The sequence below is a fragment of the Gopherus evgoodei genome, chromosome 7 (genome assembly GCF_007399415.2).
Source record: "Gopherus evgoodei ecotype Sinaloan lineage chromosome 7, rGopEvg1_v1.p, whole genome shotgun sequence".
Taxonomy (NCBI): Eukaryota; Metazoa; Chordata; order Testudines; family Testudinidae; genus Gopherus; species Gopherus evgoodei.
The window spans coordinates 75,912,606-75,933,440 of NC_044328.1; the positions used below are offsets into that span (position 1 = coordinate 75,912,606).

The 20,835-nt window shown below is 42.4% G+C and overlaps 1 protein-coding gene across 14 annotated transcripts in view; it reads left to right on the top strand.

Moving 5' to 3' along the window:
• Positions 1-20,835, top strand: part of PPP3CB (protein phosphatase 3 catalytic subunit beta) — a 107,639-nt gene that overhangs the window by 32,698 nt on the left and 54,106 nt on the right. For all 14 annotated transcript variants that reach the window (XR_004001254.1, XR_004001253.1, XR_004001258.1 and 11 more), the window contains exons 5-9: positions 7,132-7,277; positions 11,439-11,578; positions 11,677-11,754; positions 11,846-11,940; positions 18,985-19,110. Coding sequence is in view for 5 of the 14 variants with exons in the window: in XM_030569470.1 (XP_030425330.1) it covers positions 7,132-7,277; positions 11,439-11,578; positions 11,677-11,754; positions 11,846-11,940; positions 18,985-19,110 (585 nt within the window). In the remaining 9 variants the exon portion in view is untranslated. The remainder of the gene's footprint in view (positions 1-7,131; positions 7,278-11,438; positions 11,579-11,676; positions 11,755-11,845; positions 11,941-18,984; positions 19,111-20,835) is intronic.

Here is a 20,835-nt window from a genome sequence, read left to right on the forward strand (position 1 = left end):
ATACATATTCTTCATAGCTCAGAAATAGATGTAGGTTTCATTTTTAGAAGATACACACTATACATTTTTTAAATGATTTATTTTGAAAACTTTTCAGATTAGTTTTACAGCTATATCAGAAAATGAATGATTGTTTGGTTATTTCATTTATCAAAGGTGATTGAAGCAGTTCACCTCCCAATGACTTCATAAATATCTATCTCCAATTCAGCTGGTTAATCATCAGTATCTGGAGGATCTTCATGCCATGCTGTATTAGGAGGAGAATACCACCAGATAGACATTTAAATTGTTTTATTTAACTAAAACAGCAATGTTATATATTCTGGATTTTTTCTTCAACAAACATAATATTTTAACAAAATAAGCATATTCATTTTTGAATTTAAATATTCAAGTTTTTTTAAAATCAGGTTTGTTTTTGTTAAAATTGTTTTAAACTAAAATAGTTAAATGAAATATTTAAAAAAAAATAAATCAACTAGGTTAGTCACATCAACATGAGAAACTTAAAATATTGGCTTCTGCAGCTCAGTCATCTTCACCTTCATTTTCCTTTTTGTTCATAATCTGGAAAAGAAAAACAAGCTTTCCTGCTTTTTCAGGTCCCAAACGATTTCTCAATTTGGAACTGAAGTCTTTGACTAGGAAGTGCATCAAATGAGCACTGCAACCATATGTTAGTAGCTTAGCACTCTCTTCTAAATAATTTCTTGTCATCTTGGATACATTTGCAGCATTGTCTGTGACCAAGCTGCATACTAGACATTTTAATTTTTCCCCACAGTTTGTTATAGCTTTTACTGCTACTTGTAAATATTCTGTTGTGTGTGCATTTCCTGATGTATCAGTTGTTTCTGTAAGGAAGACATTCCCTTCTTCTATAGTCACACAAGCACATACAGGATCATCGTGGACATTGCTTCACCCATCAAGACTCAAGTTAACAATTTTACGCTCTAGACCTTTTGCACACCACTCGATTTCTCTTTCATACACTTTATCCAGCAATTTGCCTGCGACATCTGCGCTGTTGGGTGAACTGTAGCCTGGTCTTAATGACTGAACCATATAAATGAAATGTGGGTTCGCAATCATACGGAAAGGAGAGTTTGTTTCATAAACAGACGGGGCAGTTTTTTCATCAATTACCTCTTTTTTTTGTAATCTGCTGGTTCTTCTTTGAGTGATTGTTCATTCATTCCAATTAGGTGTGCGTGCACTGCGAGCATGGATGTCGGAAACTTCTTCCCTTAGTAACTCCTGTCGAGATGCAGGGGAGCCCCCTAGAGAGGTGCCCTTATGACGGTGTATATAGCACCCTCCTGGCCTGACCCCCCTTTGGTTCCTTCTTACCATCCGTGGTGGCGTTGGAACGTTCTCTCTCGCTCGAGAGTGATCCCTTAGCCTTTTAGTCTTCTAGTTAGAGTTGTTTTTAGATAGTTATCAGTTAGTTAAATACCAATTTATTCAGGTGTCTGGAAGCTAGTTCCAGCACCAGTCTTGGTCTGGGGAGGATGCTGCAAGCCCAGGGTTTCAAAGCTTGTGCCACGTGCTGCAAGTCTGTGCTCAATAGCGACCCCCATGACTCCTGTGTCTGGTGTCTAGGAGAGGCTCATCAGGCAGAGTGCTGCAAAATCTGCAAGGTCTTCAAACTGCACACTAAGAAAGAAAGACTTTCACCTTAAGCAGTTGCTCATGGAGGCTGCGTTACAACCACCAGCCTCAGACCGACCGGCACCAGGCCTGGCTTGCTTGGTGCAAAGTGCCCTGGCAACGCAAATCGCCAACACCGAGACGAGATGACCAACCTCGGCACTGGCTGACCTCTCCAGCACCAACTAAGCGTCACAAGAAAGGAGAAAGAGGGTGCTCTCCCCAAAGAGCTGCCAAGGCACTCAGAGAGGCTCCCGGCACACAAAGACAGGTTGCGGGCCCGAGCCAAGAACTGGCACTGTCAACTCCTGCGCCACAGGCCCTGTTGAGTCCAGTACCCAGCGAGTTCAGTGCCGATGAATGTCTGGAGGAGGTCCTGAAGCACCCCTCCACGCCTGACACTTTCGAGGCAGCGCAAGACCTCATTGAGCTATTGGCGCCACATCACCTCCCGTGCAGGGAGAAGCCTCCGGCACCGCCTAAGAGGGTGTAGTCCAGAGGGAAGCTGGCAGTGGTGCGCTGCTCAAAGTCACCGTCTCAGCACTGCTCACTCCCATTCGAGTTTGGCGTCCCGCTACTCCCCAGTACCTGGAACCCAATGCAAGATTATGGCACTGGAGGCAAATGTACCCGCGGGCGACTACATGCCAGTCCACGACACCATCAGTCACCCGGCACTGGAGCGCAGTACTAGCAATCTCACCGGCACTGAGTGAGAGGCACTGATCCCAGTCCCAAGACTCCCCAGTACCTTTCGTGGTCCCGGTCAGCCAGGCACCGCTCCCCGGCTCGCACCTCGTGGCACCATACAGCCACTCAACATTCGGCACCACCCTGGTCCTCTCCGTTTGGCATCCTCCAGCTCCAAGGCCAACTCCGGTCGCTCCAGCTATAGCAGACATCAACCTGCGGCCAGCAGAGTGTCCCACTCAGCATGGCAACCACAGTGGCCTCCTCTGGGTCAGTGGCCTTTCTGGACCCCATGGGCCTACTATCAGCAACAGGGCATCATCTCCAGAACCTCCAGGTCTGGGCACTCCATGCGATGCCATTCCAAGTTGCTACACAGGCGATCCTTAATAGACGTAACTTCAACTCTTCGACAACCGTGTCCAAGTTTAAGGATTGCTTGCCTCAGGACTTGCACTCAGAGTTGCTGTGTTAATCGAGAAAGGAAAAGTGGTGGTTAAGACTTTGCTACAAGCCTCCCTCGATTCAGCTGCCACTGCGGCAAGAACCATTGCTTCGGGGGCAATTATGTGACGCTCAGCGTGGCTCCAGGTGTCAGGCCTCCCTCCAGAGGTCCAGAACACCTTCCAGAGGCTTGGGCCTTTTCTCGGAGCAAACAGACTCCAGGCTGCATGGCCTTAAGGACTCTAAGGCCACCCTGAAGTCACTAGGGATGCATACGCCTTCAACCCAGAGAAAGCCCTTCAGGCCTCAGCCTCCGCAGCAGAGGCAGTATCAACGCCGCTCCAGGCAGGAGCCATATTGAAGATGTGGCAGAAACAACAGGTGTAGACAGCAGAATAACATGCCTAACAAAGGCCAGAATAAACCCCAGCCCGGAAACAAGGTTTTTGAAGACGCGCTCAAGGACAGTATACCAACCCAGTATCCGGATCCATCCCCTCTGCTTTTAAACTGGCTATCCCACTTTTACCATGCGTGGTCCCGTATAATATCGTACGGCTGGGTCCTACACATGGTACAGGTGGGATACTCCCTTCAGTTCTCCTCCCTCCCACCCACTTTCCCCATCCCTCTTCAGGGACCCTCTCATGAGCAACTCCTTATGCAGGAGGTCTGTTTGCTCCTTGAGATAGGGGCAGTGGAGGAGGTTCTACAGGAGCTAAGGGGAAAGTGGTTTTATTCCCGTTACTTCCAATCCCCAAGGCAAAGGTGGTTCTCTGACCCATTTTAGACCTTCGCGGACTTCGCAAATTTATGGTTAAACTCCAGTTCCGCATAGTCTCCCTAAGCACTGTAATCCCATCACTGGATCCGGAAGATTGGTATGCTGCCCTTGACATGAAGAATGCCTATTTCCACGTAACCATCCATCCGGCGCACTGCCGCTTTCTCCGCTTTGTCATAAATCAACATCACTACCAGTTCATGGTTCTCCCGTTCGGCCTGTCCACAGCTCCCTGAGTGTTCACGAAATGCATGGTGGTCTCAGCAGGTCATATCACGTGCACTAGTGGTCAGTCAGATTGAACATCATACAGTCAGTCTTCCAAAGGTGGGGTTATCCCCAAGTTGACCTCTTTGTCACCAAGAGCAACACACAGTGCCCTCAGTTCTGCTCATTCCAAAACCACAGTCCAGGCTCGATTGCCGACGTGTTCCTAATATCGTGGGGCAAGGGGCTGAAGTATGCCTTCCCTCCTATCCCGCTGGTGCACCAGGTCCTTCTCAGAATTCGCAGGGACAGGGCAACGGTAATCATGATTGCCCTATCCTGGCTGTGGCAGCATTGGTACATGACCCCTCCTAAAGCTGTCCTAGAAACCCCGATAGCCCTGCCCCTCTACCCGGATCTGATCACGCAGGATCACGGATGCCTTCTCCACCCGAACCTTCAGTCTCTGCATCTCATGGCTTGGAAACTCCGTGGCTAAATCCCATGGAGAGCCAGTGCTCTCAATCAGTGAGACAGATTCTCCTCGGCAGTAGGAAACTTTCCACTAGAACTATCTATCTGGCAAAGAGGAAAAGGTTTTCCTGCTGGTGTGAACCCAAGTGCCTTCAACCACTCCAGGTTCCTATCCCAGTTATTTTGGACTACCTCCTACACCTTAAGCAACAGGGTCTGTCCCTTTCATCCATCCGAGTGCACCTGGTGGCCATGTCAGCTTTCCATCCAGGGGAGTCTGGGCGCTTTTTGTTTTCAAATCCCATGTTCAGGTAATTCCTCAAAGGGCCAGAGAGGGTCTTCCCATATTCTCGCCCACCAGTTCCAACCTGGAATCTGAACCTGGTCCTCTCCAAACTCATTAGACCTCCGTTTGAGCCCCTGGCCACTTCTTCCGTCCTCTACTTTTCTTGGAAGGTGGCATTCCTGGTGGCCATTAGATTGGCAAGGAGGATGTCCAAGATGAGAGCTCTCACTTCCAAACCTTACATGGTGTTTCATAAGGACAAGGTGCAGCTTATACTGCACACCAAATTCCTTCCGAAGGTAGTCTCCCAATTCCAAATGGGACAGGACATTTGCCTGCTGGTGTTCTTTCCAAAACCCCATATAAGCCTGAGACACCGCAGCCTACACACTCTGGATGTCCGAAAAGCCTTAGCGTTCTACATAAAGAGCACAAAACCTTTCCACAAATCAACCCAATTGTTCGTTGCCACAGCCGATAGAATGCATGGCCTTCCAGTCTCTGCACAACGCATATCTTCCTGCTTCACAGACCGCATTAGCACATGCTATGAGATGGCCAAGGTCTCATCCCTAGCGATTGCGGCCCATTTGACCAGAGCACAGGCATCTTCGACTGCCTTTCTGGCTCAGGTCCCTATCCAGGAGATCTGCAAGGCAACCACCTGGTCCTCAGTGCACACGTTTACAGCTCACTGTGCTGTCAACCAACTGGCCAGAGATGATGCGGCGGTCGGCAGAGCTGTTCTTCAGTCAATCATTCCATGACTCCTACCCTCCTCCAGTGATAAGCATGCAAGTCACCTTATTGGAATGGACGTGAACAATCAGTCGAAGAAGAAAAGACAGTTACTTACCTCTCGTAACTATTCTTCAAGATGTGTTGTTCACGTCCATTGCAATACCCACGCCCCTTCCCCTCTGTCTGAACCAATGGCAAGAAGGAACTGAGGTAGGTCGGGCTGGCAGAGTACTACATACACCGCCATAGGGGGCTCCCCTGCTGTCCTGACAGGAGCTGCTAAGGGGTAAAGTTTCCGACGTCCATGCACATGGTGCGCACACACCTAATTGTAATGGACGTGTACAACACAGCTCGAAGAACAATAGTTACGAGAGGTAAGTAACCATCTTTTCTTATCAGAAACTTATCTATGGTTGTTTCTGGATGATGCAGATTATATTTTCTTTTTGCTACAGGTGATACTATAGCTATGTGATGTAAATGATGTGACTGAAATACTGTTATTTTCAGATAACTCTGAAACTATATAAAATAATGGTGATCTTGAAGGTGGATAGTCTTCAGAATCCTGTATGTTGAGGATGGACTCTCCTAAACAAAATAAATCAGTGCAGTTATTTAATTATTACCATACTGCTCATTTAGTATTGCTCATTGCATTCACTGACACTCAGTACTACTTTAAAGGTGAAGTTGTAAAAGGAAGATCTGTCTATTTGAGCTATTTATTTTTTATCACAACTGCATCTAAAATGATATTTTTTTTCACATCTCTAGTACCATAGAGTAACAATTATATTTTTTGCTCAAACATGAGAATTCAAGAATAGTCCAGAAGGAAGATAGGTAGTCCTTAAGAAAGAAGTATGAAATAAAAAAGGATACCAACCTGAAGATTCTGCATGTCAGACATGTTCCTTTCATCATCTTCAATGCAGCTTCCTCCTGAGAAGGAAAACTTCTCATAATGTTGTTTCATTTGGGCAACCTTGCATTTCTTTATTGCGCTGTTTGCATTTTGCACGCATGCCTGTCTTACCCACAGGTAGAGGAACTTCATTAAAATATTCCCTAACTGGTCTCTTACGGCCTGCGTACACAAATTTGCAGAGGGACAATAGGGTTGAGGTCTGTTACTTCTCACCTCTCTATATTTATTTATCTAAAACCATTTTTGCTGTTAACAAGCATGTTATCTCTGGAGACACAAATCCACAGTTTACGAACTGCAAAACTAAGCATCTCTGATGCTATCTTCTAGACTGAGCACTGAGTCTCATGGGTAGATATAAATTATTTAGGTTAATCTTTCTACAGAAGTCCCTGGAACCCCATAAGATTCGGTCCCTGATCCATGAACTATTGGAATTCATTTACAAAACTTCTTAAAACTTACATGAATATATTGTCTCATACTATAGAATTAGACTTTATAATCCCTATTCCATGAAGAGAGATCTTTGAGCAATAATGTATCTTAATTAAAACTATCTTTAGATAGGTTTTTCCCTCAAAAAGCATTTTATCAAAAAAAATCCGATTTAAATAAAAACAGTGCAATTTTTAATTTTTTTAAAAATATCATTGATTTTTATCCACCCTGGTTATAAAACTTTGTCCATATTTTATATTTGAGGAGGAAGAAGGAAGTATAAGTTTAAAGTTTTGGAAAGGAATTTTTCTCGAATCAGCTCTGCCTATATCTTGATTTTTAAGCTTATTAAAATGTGCCATTTTTCTATTTTTAGTATTTGCCATATAAAAATGTTTTTAAATTTGAAAGCACCAATAAAGCAGTTTCTTCATGTTGTGTAAGTCTTAATGATTTGTTTTTTCTTCTCCACAGGTAAAATTAAGTATTCAGAGAGAGTCTATGATGCTTGTATGGAAGCTTTTGATTGCCTCCCTCTTGCTGCACTTTTAAACCAACAGTTTCTTTGTGTTCATGGTGGACTTTCACCAGAAATAAACACACTAGATGACATTAAGAGAGTGAGTATGTTTGCGTATTTCTTAAAAAGTGGGGATGAGGGATTTGTGAGACTCCTTTCAAATGTCACTCTTTGAAAATGTCAGTGTATTAGTTTCTAGTTTTTACTCTTTTAAGCACAAAACAGGATCCAGACACTTGGATTGAGGGGCAGCGTTTTTATTATTAATTTTTTTTGTTGCAAAGAAGATAGAGAGGCTGAGGGAACTGGGCTTGTATAGTCTTCAGAAGAGAAGAATGAGGGGAGATTTGATAGGAGCCTTCAGCTACCTGAAACGGGGTTCCAAAGAGGATGGAGCTAGGCTGTTCTCGGTGGCAGATGACAGAATAAGAAGCAATGGTCTCAAGTTACACTGAAGTAGGTCTAAACTGTATATTAGGAAAAACTGTTTCACTGGGGGAGGAGGTGAAGCACTGGAATGGGTTACTTAGGGAGGTGGTGGAATCTCCATCCTTAAAGATTTTTAAGGCCCAGTTTGACAAAGCCCTGGCTGGGATAATTTAGTTGGGGTTGGTCCTGTTTTGAGCAGGGGGTTGGACTAGATGACCTCTTGAGGTCTCTTCCAACCCTAATCTTCTATGATTCTATGAGTAATCATGGATTTTATTATATCAAACACAGACATAATTGCAGTTAAACAACTTAGTTTCTAGAGTAATGTAATAGCACCAAGAAATTTAGAGTTTTGTCTTTAATTTATGCACACGCTTTAAGTTCTTTACTGGAGAAGGGCTAGAATTCTTAGCACTTTGCATGATTGAGCACCTAAAAGCTAAGAGTTGCCTTAAAAATCAATTGCTGTATTAAAGATCAAGTTTAATTTATCTCTCTAAACTTAAAGATGAAAAGTCTTTTGGTTCTCGTTAGCTATTATTTATATCGAAGAAAACAAGTTTGTTGTGTTAGTTTGACATCTTGATGTAGAATTATATTTTAAATACTTTTAATTTTTTTATAAAGTTATATCATTTGGCATTTGTTTACTGTCATTATCTAACATATTGCCTCTAGCTTTTGGCAAAACTTTAATAATGGGTTTATGTATGAAAGAAATTTTAGAAATCCACTTGACCATTTTGATCTAACTGTCTTGAGTTTATTCAGAAAAGCAAAATTCATATTGAGAACCAGAAATACTTGGTAAAAGCAGAGTTCAGTTTTAAAGTAAGATAGCTCTCGCTAAATATAGCTATACCATGTGAAGAATGTACAAATGAATCACTCTGTAGTTTGTGTTTTCTTGTCATAAGAGACTTCTTTTGAAATGTCAGTGTCATTTTAATTTGAAAACTTGTGTGTTGCTATCTTGATAGTGTGGATATGTGTTTTTTTTTCTCAAAAACACCCTTGGACTTTTAAAGTATGATGTAGTAGTACAACAGTATGATGTAGTAGTACAACAATCTGAGTTACTCTGATGGAAAATTGGTAAAGTATTTGTTTGCCTACCAACTTCTTGAAGTGGTCCTATTCATGTGGAAAGTGCTGTAGTTATATCAGTAAGTAAGGAGGATGAAAATATGTTTTTAAAGAATTATGTGCTATTAAATATTTAGTGTATTCCATTAAAATGAAATAACTGATACAAGTGTTAACGGTATCAAGCCTTCTGTCTGATAACCCCTACTGGTTTGTCAATGGTTTTACCTCGCATGGAATGTTGATGTCAGGTGGTGGTGATCCTATCATACATAAATTTTTAATCTTCTATTGCTTTCTCTTTGAATATTTCTCTTCAGTTTGCAGTTAACTGACCTTTTTTTCATCTGATATCTTGACTGTAGCATTTGGTTTCTCCTTCACAAGAGTGGTATTGATTATTTCAAGTTTTTGCAATATTATCATAAAGTCTGAGGTCAGAAGCATTTTATGCTTGGACTTAAACTTTCTAATTTCAAACTAGTCAACTTGGAATAAAAAAAAATCAGTTTCTGAGGAACCAGTAAGATGCCATTATCTGGTGGAAAATCCATCACTGCTTCTACCAGGTCATCTGCAAGTAATAAAGGGCCTAAAAGGAGATCTTCCTTTACTCCGTGCTGGCAGGTCTTCTTTTAAAAGGGGAGGGAAGGAAGAATCATGTGACTGGAGACAAGCCAAGTGCATGAAAAATGAAAAACCAAGTCAATCATGGTTCCTAAAAAATTCCTAGGTCTACTTTTTTGTCACTTATGAGTTGTGTGATACCTTAGGATAAATTGATAACATTTTGTTGATCCTGTTGGGAAAACTGGACTTTGGAGGTCACAGACAAAAGAAAAACTTAAGGATGATGGCCTGTACCAAAGCTTATGTCTTGTTGTACAAAGGTGATGGTAGCTATAATGGACAACACTCATTCAGATACCTTAGGAAATACTGAAAGTGAGGCAGGTTCTGTCTCTAGAAGTTTGAGATGATTTTCAAAAAGAGAGCCCATCAATTTATTTTTAAAAATAAAATTCTTGTTGGAGAAACTGCTTGTCTGTCCTGTCACCAAATGGCGCAGAAGCCCTTCCACCGCTGGAGCAGAGATAAGTGCGAATGACTCGGAACTAGGAGAAAATGAGTTCTAAACTCACTTTTTTGCTAATTGATGTTTACAATATTGTACTCTTTACAACTGTTGTTGTTAAGCACTTCCTCATACCCCCTCTAAGATGTTACACAAGGTGAGACTAGAACCCAGCTCTCTAATACAGCAGAGATAAGTACCATCCACTTAGCCCCACTGCCTCTGAGAACCTGCCACATCTTTGTCCTTTTCTATGCTGTCTACTATGGGGCTACTTGTGTATACATAACTAAGGCTGCAAATCTGTCACAGAAGTCAGCGATTCCGTGACTTTCGAGGACCTCAGTGACTTCTGCAGCTGGCAGTTGCAACTGACTCCAGGGCTGCCCAAGCAGCTCAGGCGGCCCGGGGACCAGCTGCAACCCCCCTCCAAAGCAGCGGTTCCCGGCTGCCCCCCGCCAGCAGTGGAGGGAGTCTCTGGCTGCCCCTCCCTCCAGTCGCAGGCCAGGGCTGCCTGCTGCAGTCCCGCCTCCCGCCAGCTGCAACTGCTGCAGTCCTGGGCCGATGGGGCTGCCTCCCACCAGCTGCGGCTGCCATGGTCCTGGGCTGGCGGGGCTGTCTCCACCCATCAGCTGTCCTCGGCTGGCCCCCCAGCACCAGCGGGTGCCCCAGAGGCCGTCTTCCAGAGCAGCCAGCTACATTCCCTGGAACCTCCCAGAACACCAAAGATTTAGTCAGGAGTATATAGTACAAGTCATGGACAACTCACAGGGCTGTGAATTTTTGTTTATTGCCTGTGAGCTATCCATGACTTTTACTAAAAATGCCCATGACTAAATCTTAGTCTTACACATAACCATTGTTTCATTGTGTTGTGCATCCATCCTCCTTTAGTGTCTGGTTCACAGGGGATAATAGGCTTCTCTTCCTGATAGCTAATACAGTTAGTCCTGTAACTTTTCACTGTGGTCACTGGAAATGTAACAGAGCCACTAAATTAAGTGTTTCCAAATGGGTCAGAAAGGACATCTCTGAAGCGTCTTAAAGAAAAGGTAAGAAGCCTTCTCCAAAAATGGTCACGGCCCATTCCATGAGGTCCACAGCAATGTTATGGCAGAGCAATAAAGCTTTGTATGAAAAAAAAAAATCTGCAGAGACCCTAGGTGGTCATCTCTTCTTTCCTTTATTAAACTGTCCAATGTGGATATTTTTCTTCAGATGCTGTATTTGGTTGTCTGGTCATGGCTGGTAGTTCTTCTTAATTCCCTTTTATTCCACTCTTTCTGTGCTGCTACTGCTTACTAATTCCCAGTGGTGTCTTCAAATTGGTAGATGTAGTGTGCCTGAGAAAAGGACAATTTTGTTCCTTCTTTTTAAATTTACGTACTCATAACATACACATCCGTCAGTCTGGAGGATCCCTCACCTCTTCTGACAGTTATCTTCATTGTTCTCAATTGTATGTTCAAATCTTCCTCTTGTTTTTTTGGCATGCATCTGCCTTATAGAGAAGAGGAAACATGCTTCTATAGAGCTTACCCCTCTCATGTGGTGGGTAGCATTTACTTTGTAATGCTTTGGCATTGGATGATGTGTATACTGTACAGGTGACAAGCAAAACTGACCAATATAATATTTAAATCAACTTTGTGTTTGTTTTTTAAACAGCTAGATAGATTCAAAGAGCCTCCTGCATTTGGACCAATGTGTGACTTATTATGGTCAGATCCCTCAGAAGATTTTGGAAATGAAAAATCACAAGAACACTTCAGTCATAATACAGTCAGAGGATGCTCTTATTTTTATAGGTAAAAAGAAATCTAGGATTTAATTGACATTTTAGTACTAAGAGTTACACTTTACTAAAAAAATAAATATTTTACTCATAGTAGTTTTCATTTCACAGTTATCCAGCAGTTTGTGAATTTTTGCAAAATAATAATTTGTTGTCGATAATTAGAGCTCATGAAGCACAAGATGCAGGGTAAGTGTTTTATGTCCTTACAGAAATTATTCAACAATACAAAATAATCATTTATTACTTTCTGATGCAAATTAAGCTGTTTGTTTTACAGCTATAGAATGTACAGAAAAAGCCAAACTACAGGGTTCCCATCATTAATAACAATTTTTTCGGCACCTAATTACTTGGATGTCTACAATAATAAAGGTAAGAATTTAGTGCTAGGTAAGAATTTAGTGCTATATTAAATTAAAACTTCTTTCCAAAAAAAAAAAAAAAGTCTAACAGTAACACCATAGAAAATCACCATGCAAAGTCAGTTTTGTGTGGTGTTACTGGTAGAGTGAAAAAAATCCAAGCCTTTTAAGTCAAACTAATACAATATGTAAAACACATATGGGCATAATTACTTGAATGTGTAAAATGAACTGATGATCTCTCATATTGATGACATCCAGAAATGATAAAACAAAGTGTGCTTTTCATTTTTAGAAATACCCTCTGTGACATTACCCAGGGTGCAATCTGCACTGACTGATAGCTCCATCCCCTCAATTCTCCAACCTGGGGTGCCTTTTATACTGCTTTGCTATGAGAGCAACCACTCCTGCTTTGCCTACACCCAACCTCCAGCATGTAAATCACTCGCAGCTATATTATATGAGTGCTATAGCCAGCCAGCCATGAATTATGCAGCAGGGCAACACCAGCAAACTCCCAGTCCCAGATTTTCCCCCAGAGGGGTGCGTCTTGTAACGCTCAGCCCCTCCTGGACAATACAAGATCATATAAAGTCCGTCATTTCATTAATAGAAAATGATCTGCACAAATGTTACCTCAAATGAAGTTTCCCAAACCCTTCAATCCAAACACACACTGGTTTAGATAAAACAATAAAACAAGTTCATTAACTACAGAAAGAGAGGTTTTAAGTGACTGCAAATAATGAGGCATAAAAGTCATAACTGGTTACAAGTAAATAAAAGGTAAAATGTAACTGATACCTAATTTAACAAGCCAAGTGAATTCAAAGCATAAAGTTCTCTCTCATCGTATGTTCTAGCAGTTTTACTGGTTGAATCTTTCAGCCAGGATCCTTCCCCAGTCCAATGATGCTGATTTTATTCTTAAACTGTTGTCGATGCCATGAATAGAAATGGAGAGATGATTTGGGGCATCTATTCCCCATTTTTATCTTTTCTTCCTCTTTGAGAATTATCTCCAGCTGGGATTCAGGAGACAGTCTGTGGGATGGGAACTTCCAACTGTTTCTTTGCCAAGTTGTAAATTTCTCACTCTCATGCTTTTTCCTGCTAAAGAATGGCCACTTAACCAGGTGATAGTCCATTTGATTCTTTTGACATCTGGCTGAGGCATCAGTTTGTCTTTTGTTTTTGAGAAGCCAGTTTGTGCCAGATTTCTAAACGTGGAATATGTTGGAATATATGGAATAGCAGGTTTATAACTTTATATACAGTGTTGCCGCACACATTTTACCAGGACAATAATGATCAGCAAATTGAGTTTTCAAATGATACCTCATAATGCATACTTCGTATAAAATCCATTATAGTTTTGTAAAAATATTGAACATAAGGTTCTTCTTTGAGCAATGTCTTTGTGGCTGCTACACTTCAGGTGTTGGTGTGTCCTGGAGCCATCAGTCAGAGATTTATGGTAGCAGTGTCCACACTTACTCAGTAGATGTCTTGCAGTGCTGTTGGCATCTCATTTAGCGTGCACACGACCCGATCCCTCCAGTTCTTTCCCAACCGTCCTCGACCTGAGACGGAGCTCTGTGGCAGTGTTCACAGTTCTTCACAAAAAAAATTAGAAATAGTATAATTCAGATAGACAGCAAGTTTTTTATAATAATTAGTTTTGCTTAGATAGCTAGTAGTTTTTTAAAAAAAAAAAGAAAAAGGTTTTCTCCTGGTTTCCCCTTCCCCATAGTTTCTTCACAGCAGGGAACATTCAACTGTTGAATGCTGCCTGGCTCCCCAGGGTTCAAAAGATGCTGCTTATGTCATGAAGCGATGCCAGTTTCTGATGGACACTCATTATGTGTCCAATGTCTCGGTGAGGCGCACATCCCACAAAAGTGCAGCACCATAATAATTTAAAAGTGAGAGTCAGGCGCAACCGGGATCACCGCTTGAAACTGATCTTAATGGGGAAATCTCTCCAAACGGAGACAGAAGAACAGACCTCCTCCTTTCCAGGCACCCCAACTTCAGCAAAAGAGGACTTGCCATCCTCTAAAAGATTGAGGAAGAGAACACCAACTTCGCTGCAGAGAGTACCATAGGAAAAAAAGGCAGTCTCCTGCCAGGTCGCTACTCCGATGCCAACAACCACAATGCTGAACACCTTTGATGTTCTGGGTACCTCTAGCACTGCCCGTATTGGGACCTCTGCCAAGCCCCACCGCAAGAAGACAGAGTTGAGGCATAAAAATAGACATGTCTCCTCCATGGCACCGACCTCACTGGCGAGGGACACTGTGCTGAGACTCTTCCCAGGAACCGTGCCTCCACTTCCTGCACCAATGGTGCAGTCAGCACCAATGGGAAAATCCAAAATGGCACCACCCATGCTAGTCAAACAATCACAAAAATTATCAGCTCCAACTGCTATATACCATTCCCTTTTACTTCCTGCCCTCTTCAGGGACTCTTCTCAGGAGCACCTGCTATGACAAGAAATAGATAATCTTCTACAGTTGGGTGCCATAGAACAGGTCCCTCACAACACAGAGGAAGGAATTTTACTCCCATTACTTTCTTGACTCAGAAGAACAGGTGATGGAGGTCCATCTTAGACCTCGCAAAACTCAACAAGTTTGTACGAACCCAAAAATTCAAGATGATCACATTGGGCACAATACTACCAGTGCAGCAAAAGGGGGACAGGTTTTCTTCAGCCCTTGACCTTCAAGATGATTATTTTCATATTGCCATACAACCCATTCACAGAAGATTCCTGCAATTCACAGTGGAAAACTATCACTTCCAATACAGAGCACTACCGTTCAACCTCTCCACCACACAAAGAGATGTGTTTTTTTGAAAACCCTTGTGGTAGTAGCAGCACATTTACACAAATGAGGGAAAATGATTTTCCTATACTTAGATAATTGTCTCCTCAAGAGCTCGACTCCAACAATAAGCAATATAAATCATCCAGAAGACAGCTCCACTCTTCAGGAATCTAGGGTTGCAGATAAATGAACACAAATCAACCCTCATTCTTGTACAACAACTGGAATTCATTGGAGGCACACCTCGACGCCATAGAGGCCAAAGCATCGTTGCCTCTTAGGAGATTCACAACAATGACCAACCTTATATCGATAATCAGCAGCAGCCCCCCCAAAACTCGCACATATGGGACTGCAAATATTAGGTCACATAGCAGCCATAACATTTGTGGTAGGACACTCAAGACTGTATATGCGCTACCTATAGAGCTGATTGAACTCAATATACATACCCAGCAAGCACAGCCTGCATAAACGACCAACAGTACCGCCAAAAGTCTTGGATTCTCCACACTGGTGGACAAGACTAGAAACTGTATGCGTGGGCATCCCCTTTCAGTAGGACCCTCCCCCAATGATAATTATCACAGATACATCACTGATAGGCTGGGTCTCCCACATGAACCAACACACAGTTCAAGGCAAATGGTCTGCCGAGAAGACCTGCTTACACATCAGTCTACTCGAGCTATGCGTGGTACACAATACCTGCAGACATTTCCTGTCACTGATAAAGAACAAATCAATTTGCATAATGACTGACAACATTGCTTGCATGTTTTGCATCAATTGCCAAGGAAGAGCCCGATCACACTCACTAAGTGCCGAAGCCATGAAACTGTGGGAACTGGTGCATTCACCACAAATAAACATCTGAACCTCCTACCTTTCAGAGTTCGACAACAGACACATTAAGCAGACATTTCTCATGGGAGCACAAATGGAAAATGAACAATGTAGTCCTGCAATCTGTTTTCCAGTGATTCCCCCCATCAACTTGTTTGCATCCCCAACAAACCACAAATGCCCATTATTTTGCTCGAGAGCAGAAATGGGATCCCGATCACTGGGCGATGCCTTCCTCATCCCATGGGATGCAACACTCATGTATGTATTCCCACCGATCCCTTTGATCACACAAGTAATACACAAGATACGAATACAAAAGGCTACAGTCACCCGGATAGTCCTGACATGGGCCAGACAGGCCATGTTCTTATCCTTACCCAATGCACATGGTGATATCGCCCCATGAGTGCTCCTTCTTCGGATAGACCTTCTGTCACAGAACAACAGTTTCACTGTTCACTCAAATCTGGCGAAACTCCACCTGAAAGCATGGTTCCATTATGGTGAGTTAGCTTGTTTGAAACAGGTCAAACACATATTACTAAACAGCGGGAGATCAACTATGCCGTAAAACTTACCCTTAAAAATTGAAAAGATTCTCCTCATGATGTCAAGAAAAACAGTTGACTGCCACTACAGCACCACTACTGCTAGTGCTGGACTACATGTTGGAGTTGAAACGCTTGGGTCTTGCAACAAACTCGGTCAAAGTGCATCTCATGGCCATTACAGCATTCAACCAATTATTAAATGCTTTCTCACTGGTCTACAGAACATTTACCCAGAGATTCACCAACCCACTCCAGCATTGGATCTAAACTTGGTATTGAAGTGCATCACCAGGCCACCATTTGAACCTTTAGCCACCTGTTCCTTACAGCATCTGTCCATGAAAGTGGCATATTTTGGTTGCTATCACTTATGCCAGATGAGTAAGTGAGATGGGGCCCTTTTGGCCGATCCTCCCTACACAATATTCTTCAAGGACAAGATCACGTTATGACCCCACCCAAAGTTCCTACCAAAAATATCATCACCCTTTCATATAAACCAACCAATTCACCTTCCCATGGTTTACCATAAACCACACAGGAATCCAAACGAAACCATTGTGCATATATTAGATGTTAGACACACCTTAGCATTCTAGTTAGATAGAACAAAGCCTTTCCGAAAGTCCCCTAGACTTTGTGTCCATGACCGAACATTCAAAAATAAGTGTTATATCCACTTAGGGTATGGCTACACTTGAAATTTCAAAGCGCTGCTGCGGCAGCGCTTTGAAGTGTGTGTGTGGTCGGAGCACGAGCGCTGGGAGAGAGCTCTCCCAGTGCTGCACATAAACCACATCCTCTATGGGTGTAGCTTGCAGTGCTGGGAGCCGCGCTCCCAGTACTGCGGCACTGATTACACTGAGGCTTTACAGCGCTGTATCTTGCAGCGCACAGGGGGGTGTTTTTTCACACCCCTGAGCGCGAAAGTTGCAGCGCTGTAAAGTGCCAGTGTAGCCAAGGCCTTAGACACTATCTAAATGGATCTCCACCTGTATTCAACAGTGTTACCCAAACACACAATACAGAACCTCCAAAGGACATCAGATCCCATTCCACACACTCTATATCGACCTCAATAGCATTTCTAAACAATGTGCCTATAATAGACATATATAGAGCAGCTACCTGGGCCTCTGCCCATACATTTACCGATCATTATGCAATCATTCAAGGCCTGATGCCATAAATGGTCTAACTGTACTCGCCTCTACAATACAAGCGAACCCAAAGTCCCTCCTAACCTCTGAGGGGCACTGCTCTACAGTCACCTGAAGTGGAGCACCCACAGGAACATCACTCAAAGAAGAGAAGGGTACACACTTTGTGCAGTAACTGAGGTTCTTCAAGATATGTTCCCCTGTGCGTGCTCCACTACCCATCCTCTTCCCCTCTACTTTGGAGTTGGCAGTAAGGATTTTACAGTAGAGAAGGAACTGGAGGGATTGGGCTGTGCGCACACTAGATAAAGCACCAGCAGCACTATGAGACATCTACTGCGCATGTATGACCTGCACGGACACTGCTGCTGTAAATCTCTGATACCTGAAATGGAGCACCCACAGGAGAACACATCTTGAAGAACTTCATTTACTGTATAAAGTGAGTAACCCTCTCATACAGACTCTTACGCTCATTGAGTGATTTCTAAACAGGCTGGGATGCTCTGTGCTCTGAGCAGTTCACAATGTAAATACAAGCTGAGAAATAGAGGTTAGGGGCCGAGGAACAGTAGTAGGCAATTTTTATACAAGTCAGCTCAATTTGCGGCAAGCCACAGAAGTAAGCTTTTAAATGTGGACAGGGAAGAGACCATGCAGATGAGCTGTGGGATGTAGTACCATATATAGGGGGCTGTGTGGAAGGAGGCATGGAAATTATTGTGGGAGAAGCTAAAACAGCGGGACAAAGTTGGAGGCAGGTGGAGAGCAGCCTGAGACTTGACAAGGCATTGTAAGTAATGAGGGGACAGAGTTAGGCAAACAGGGTTGGCTTTAGGCATCGCGGGGCCCGATTGGAAGAAGCTGCCACCGAAGTCCCACTGCTGTCTGCAGCGGCAGCTCTGTCACTACTGCGGAGGAAGGTGCCGCCGCTGAAGACAGCAGCAACGATTGAGCTGCCGACTATGACAGTGCCGGGACTTTGGTGGCAGCTCAATTGGCTGCTGATGCCTTTGGCGGCATTTCAGTGGAGGGACCCTCCTCCGCGGTAGCAATTGAGCTGCTGCTGAAGACAGTGGCAGGACTTCGGCGGCAGCTCCATCGGGATGTTGCAGGGCCCTCCTAGGGGCGCGGGGCCTGATTCCGGAGAATCGGCTGAATCGGCCTAAAGCCGGCCCTGTAGGCAAAGCTTTGAAGGTGATGAAAAGAAACTGAAATTTGATTGTGAATGTGTAGCCAGTAGTCTGTTGATTAAAATGTGGGATAATAAAAAATCTGGAGCCAGTTATACTGTTGTTTTGAGTTGGATGTTTGTGACAATACCTGCAATGGCACTTTTAGTAGTTTTTCCTCTCTGTGTCCATTGTTAAGTTAAGTGTCAGTGCAATGTTGTATTCTCCTTAAAACGTACCTCTTTTAAATTGCAACATAAAGTGATTTCTCATATAACAAAGCTCTCTGTTCGAAATATGTTCCACTGTAATCATGAGTAAAGGATCATAGAGTGTCTCTTGCATGTATTTTTACATAAGGTGTAATATAACTGTAAATGTGGGAAAAGATAATTGAATCTCCCTGATGATTTTGTTTTTATTATACTTAGTGTTAAGGATAAAAATTCTTGCCTTAATTTCTAAATGTTGTTTTGCAGCTGCTGTGTTAAAATATGAAAATAATGTGATGAATATTCGACAGTTCAATTGTTCTCCGCATCCTTATTGGTTACCAAATTTTATGGATGTCTTTACGTGGTCATTGCCATTTGTTGGAGAAAAAGGTAGAAACTATGCTGTACAAGCAAACTGCATAAAGTCTTTGTGTTTTGTGTGGGTGTTGCAGGTTTATATTTACATGAGAGAAATTAAGTGTATGATTTCTCTTAAGGAACTATGTTAATCATTGCCACCTACTCCTTTGGTTGTCTCAGTAGGGTACAGACTTGTGAACACTTGCCCCAAAAGATCTTTTGCAAGGTTTTGTAACTCCCCATGTGAAAGTGCTGTAACATGTCCATAAAGGATGGTGATCTGGGACATGAGGTAGTCTACAGCTGTGGGTTCTCTGTTCCCCCTGCTTTTGGATGAGGTAGCTTGATTTTTGTCTGATGGAGCAGAGGAGGGAATGGAGAGGTTTAGAAGAGATGATGGCATTTGTCTGCATAGTCTAATGAAAATCCCCTTCCTTCTAAAGTATCTCTCTGAATCAACACACAGTTTCAATAAAACTGTTTCCACTCTACAGAATAATTTGTTACACTTTCCTAATCTTAATGATGTAGCATTCTTAAATATTGTCTAATTCTGATGGATGTTCTTTTAACATTCTACAATGCCCAGAAGATTTACCTTTGATGAAGGGCAATTTATATATAATTGTTCTCCTAAAATACAATTTAATAGATATCCCCATTCTACCTCCCTCCCTCCAGAGATGGTAATTTTAAATTTAGGACAATTGGGCTCCAGGTAGGTTTAAGTAAAAAGCAAAGCAGTCATGGTTGAACATTAGGTTGTCCTATTTAAAATCCTACCAATATATGCTGTCGGAGAAAAACTCAGTTCTCACTTTTTGGTTGGGTGCAGCAAAGTCAGATACTTTATTTCTCAAGCAATTGCATAGTGGGAGAGAGTGCGCTAGGACACAGGGTTTCCCCCTCCTAGGTAGGTATCTCTACAGGTAAACAATTACAGCAAGCATTTATACTTTTTATTACATACAATAATAAGCAACAGCTGCATTTTGTTTATACATAGGTCATCTTTATCTTATTTTTCTCACTTCTATTTAGACTATAGTCTACATTCCATATTTAACACAAGGTCACAAGAACTTCTCACGCAGTTCTTTCCCATTCGCCTCACACAATCCTTGCTTCTACAAATCTCGCGTTATTAGGGTTAGCCTGACTCTTGCTAACAGAGACTGTCATGCATTGAAATCCCCTTCAAATCCCTGTCAATTCTTGCTCTACTTCCACAATGCTATAGTATCTTGGTGAAAGGATTGTAGAAAGCTCTTCAAACGTATCTGAAAAGTACTCTTGAGACCAATTGCATAAACGCAGGACTCTAGATTTGGGTTAATATTACCTTCTGAGAGAAATTACAGTCAGATAGTTTAGGCTTGTTTTAAAATATGCTCAGTGTATGTAGCAAATTACTTTATGGATTTCAAATAAAAGAAAGAATAAGTGTTGGAAAGAGTTTTCTGTTCATATGTAATTACGTGATGAAATCTAAATGTCAAGACTCATTAGTTTATATAGTGATCTTTTGGACAATTGATTATTAAGTACAATAAATGTATAATTCTTATTTATACAGTTTGTAGGACACGTAAGTGGTGACAGCTGCTCATGAAGATGTAGATTATTTTTAACTTTTCAGTGTTTATTTGGGATATTACTTGATTTTGCTTACTTGGGCTGGTAATTAGAGAAGCTTGCTGTTAAGCGAGAATTTTTTTGTTCAGCCAGCATATGCTTACTGCTGCAACCACAGTG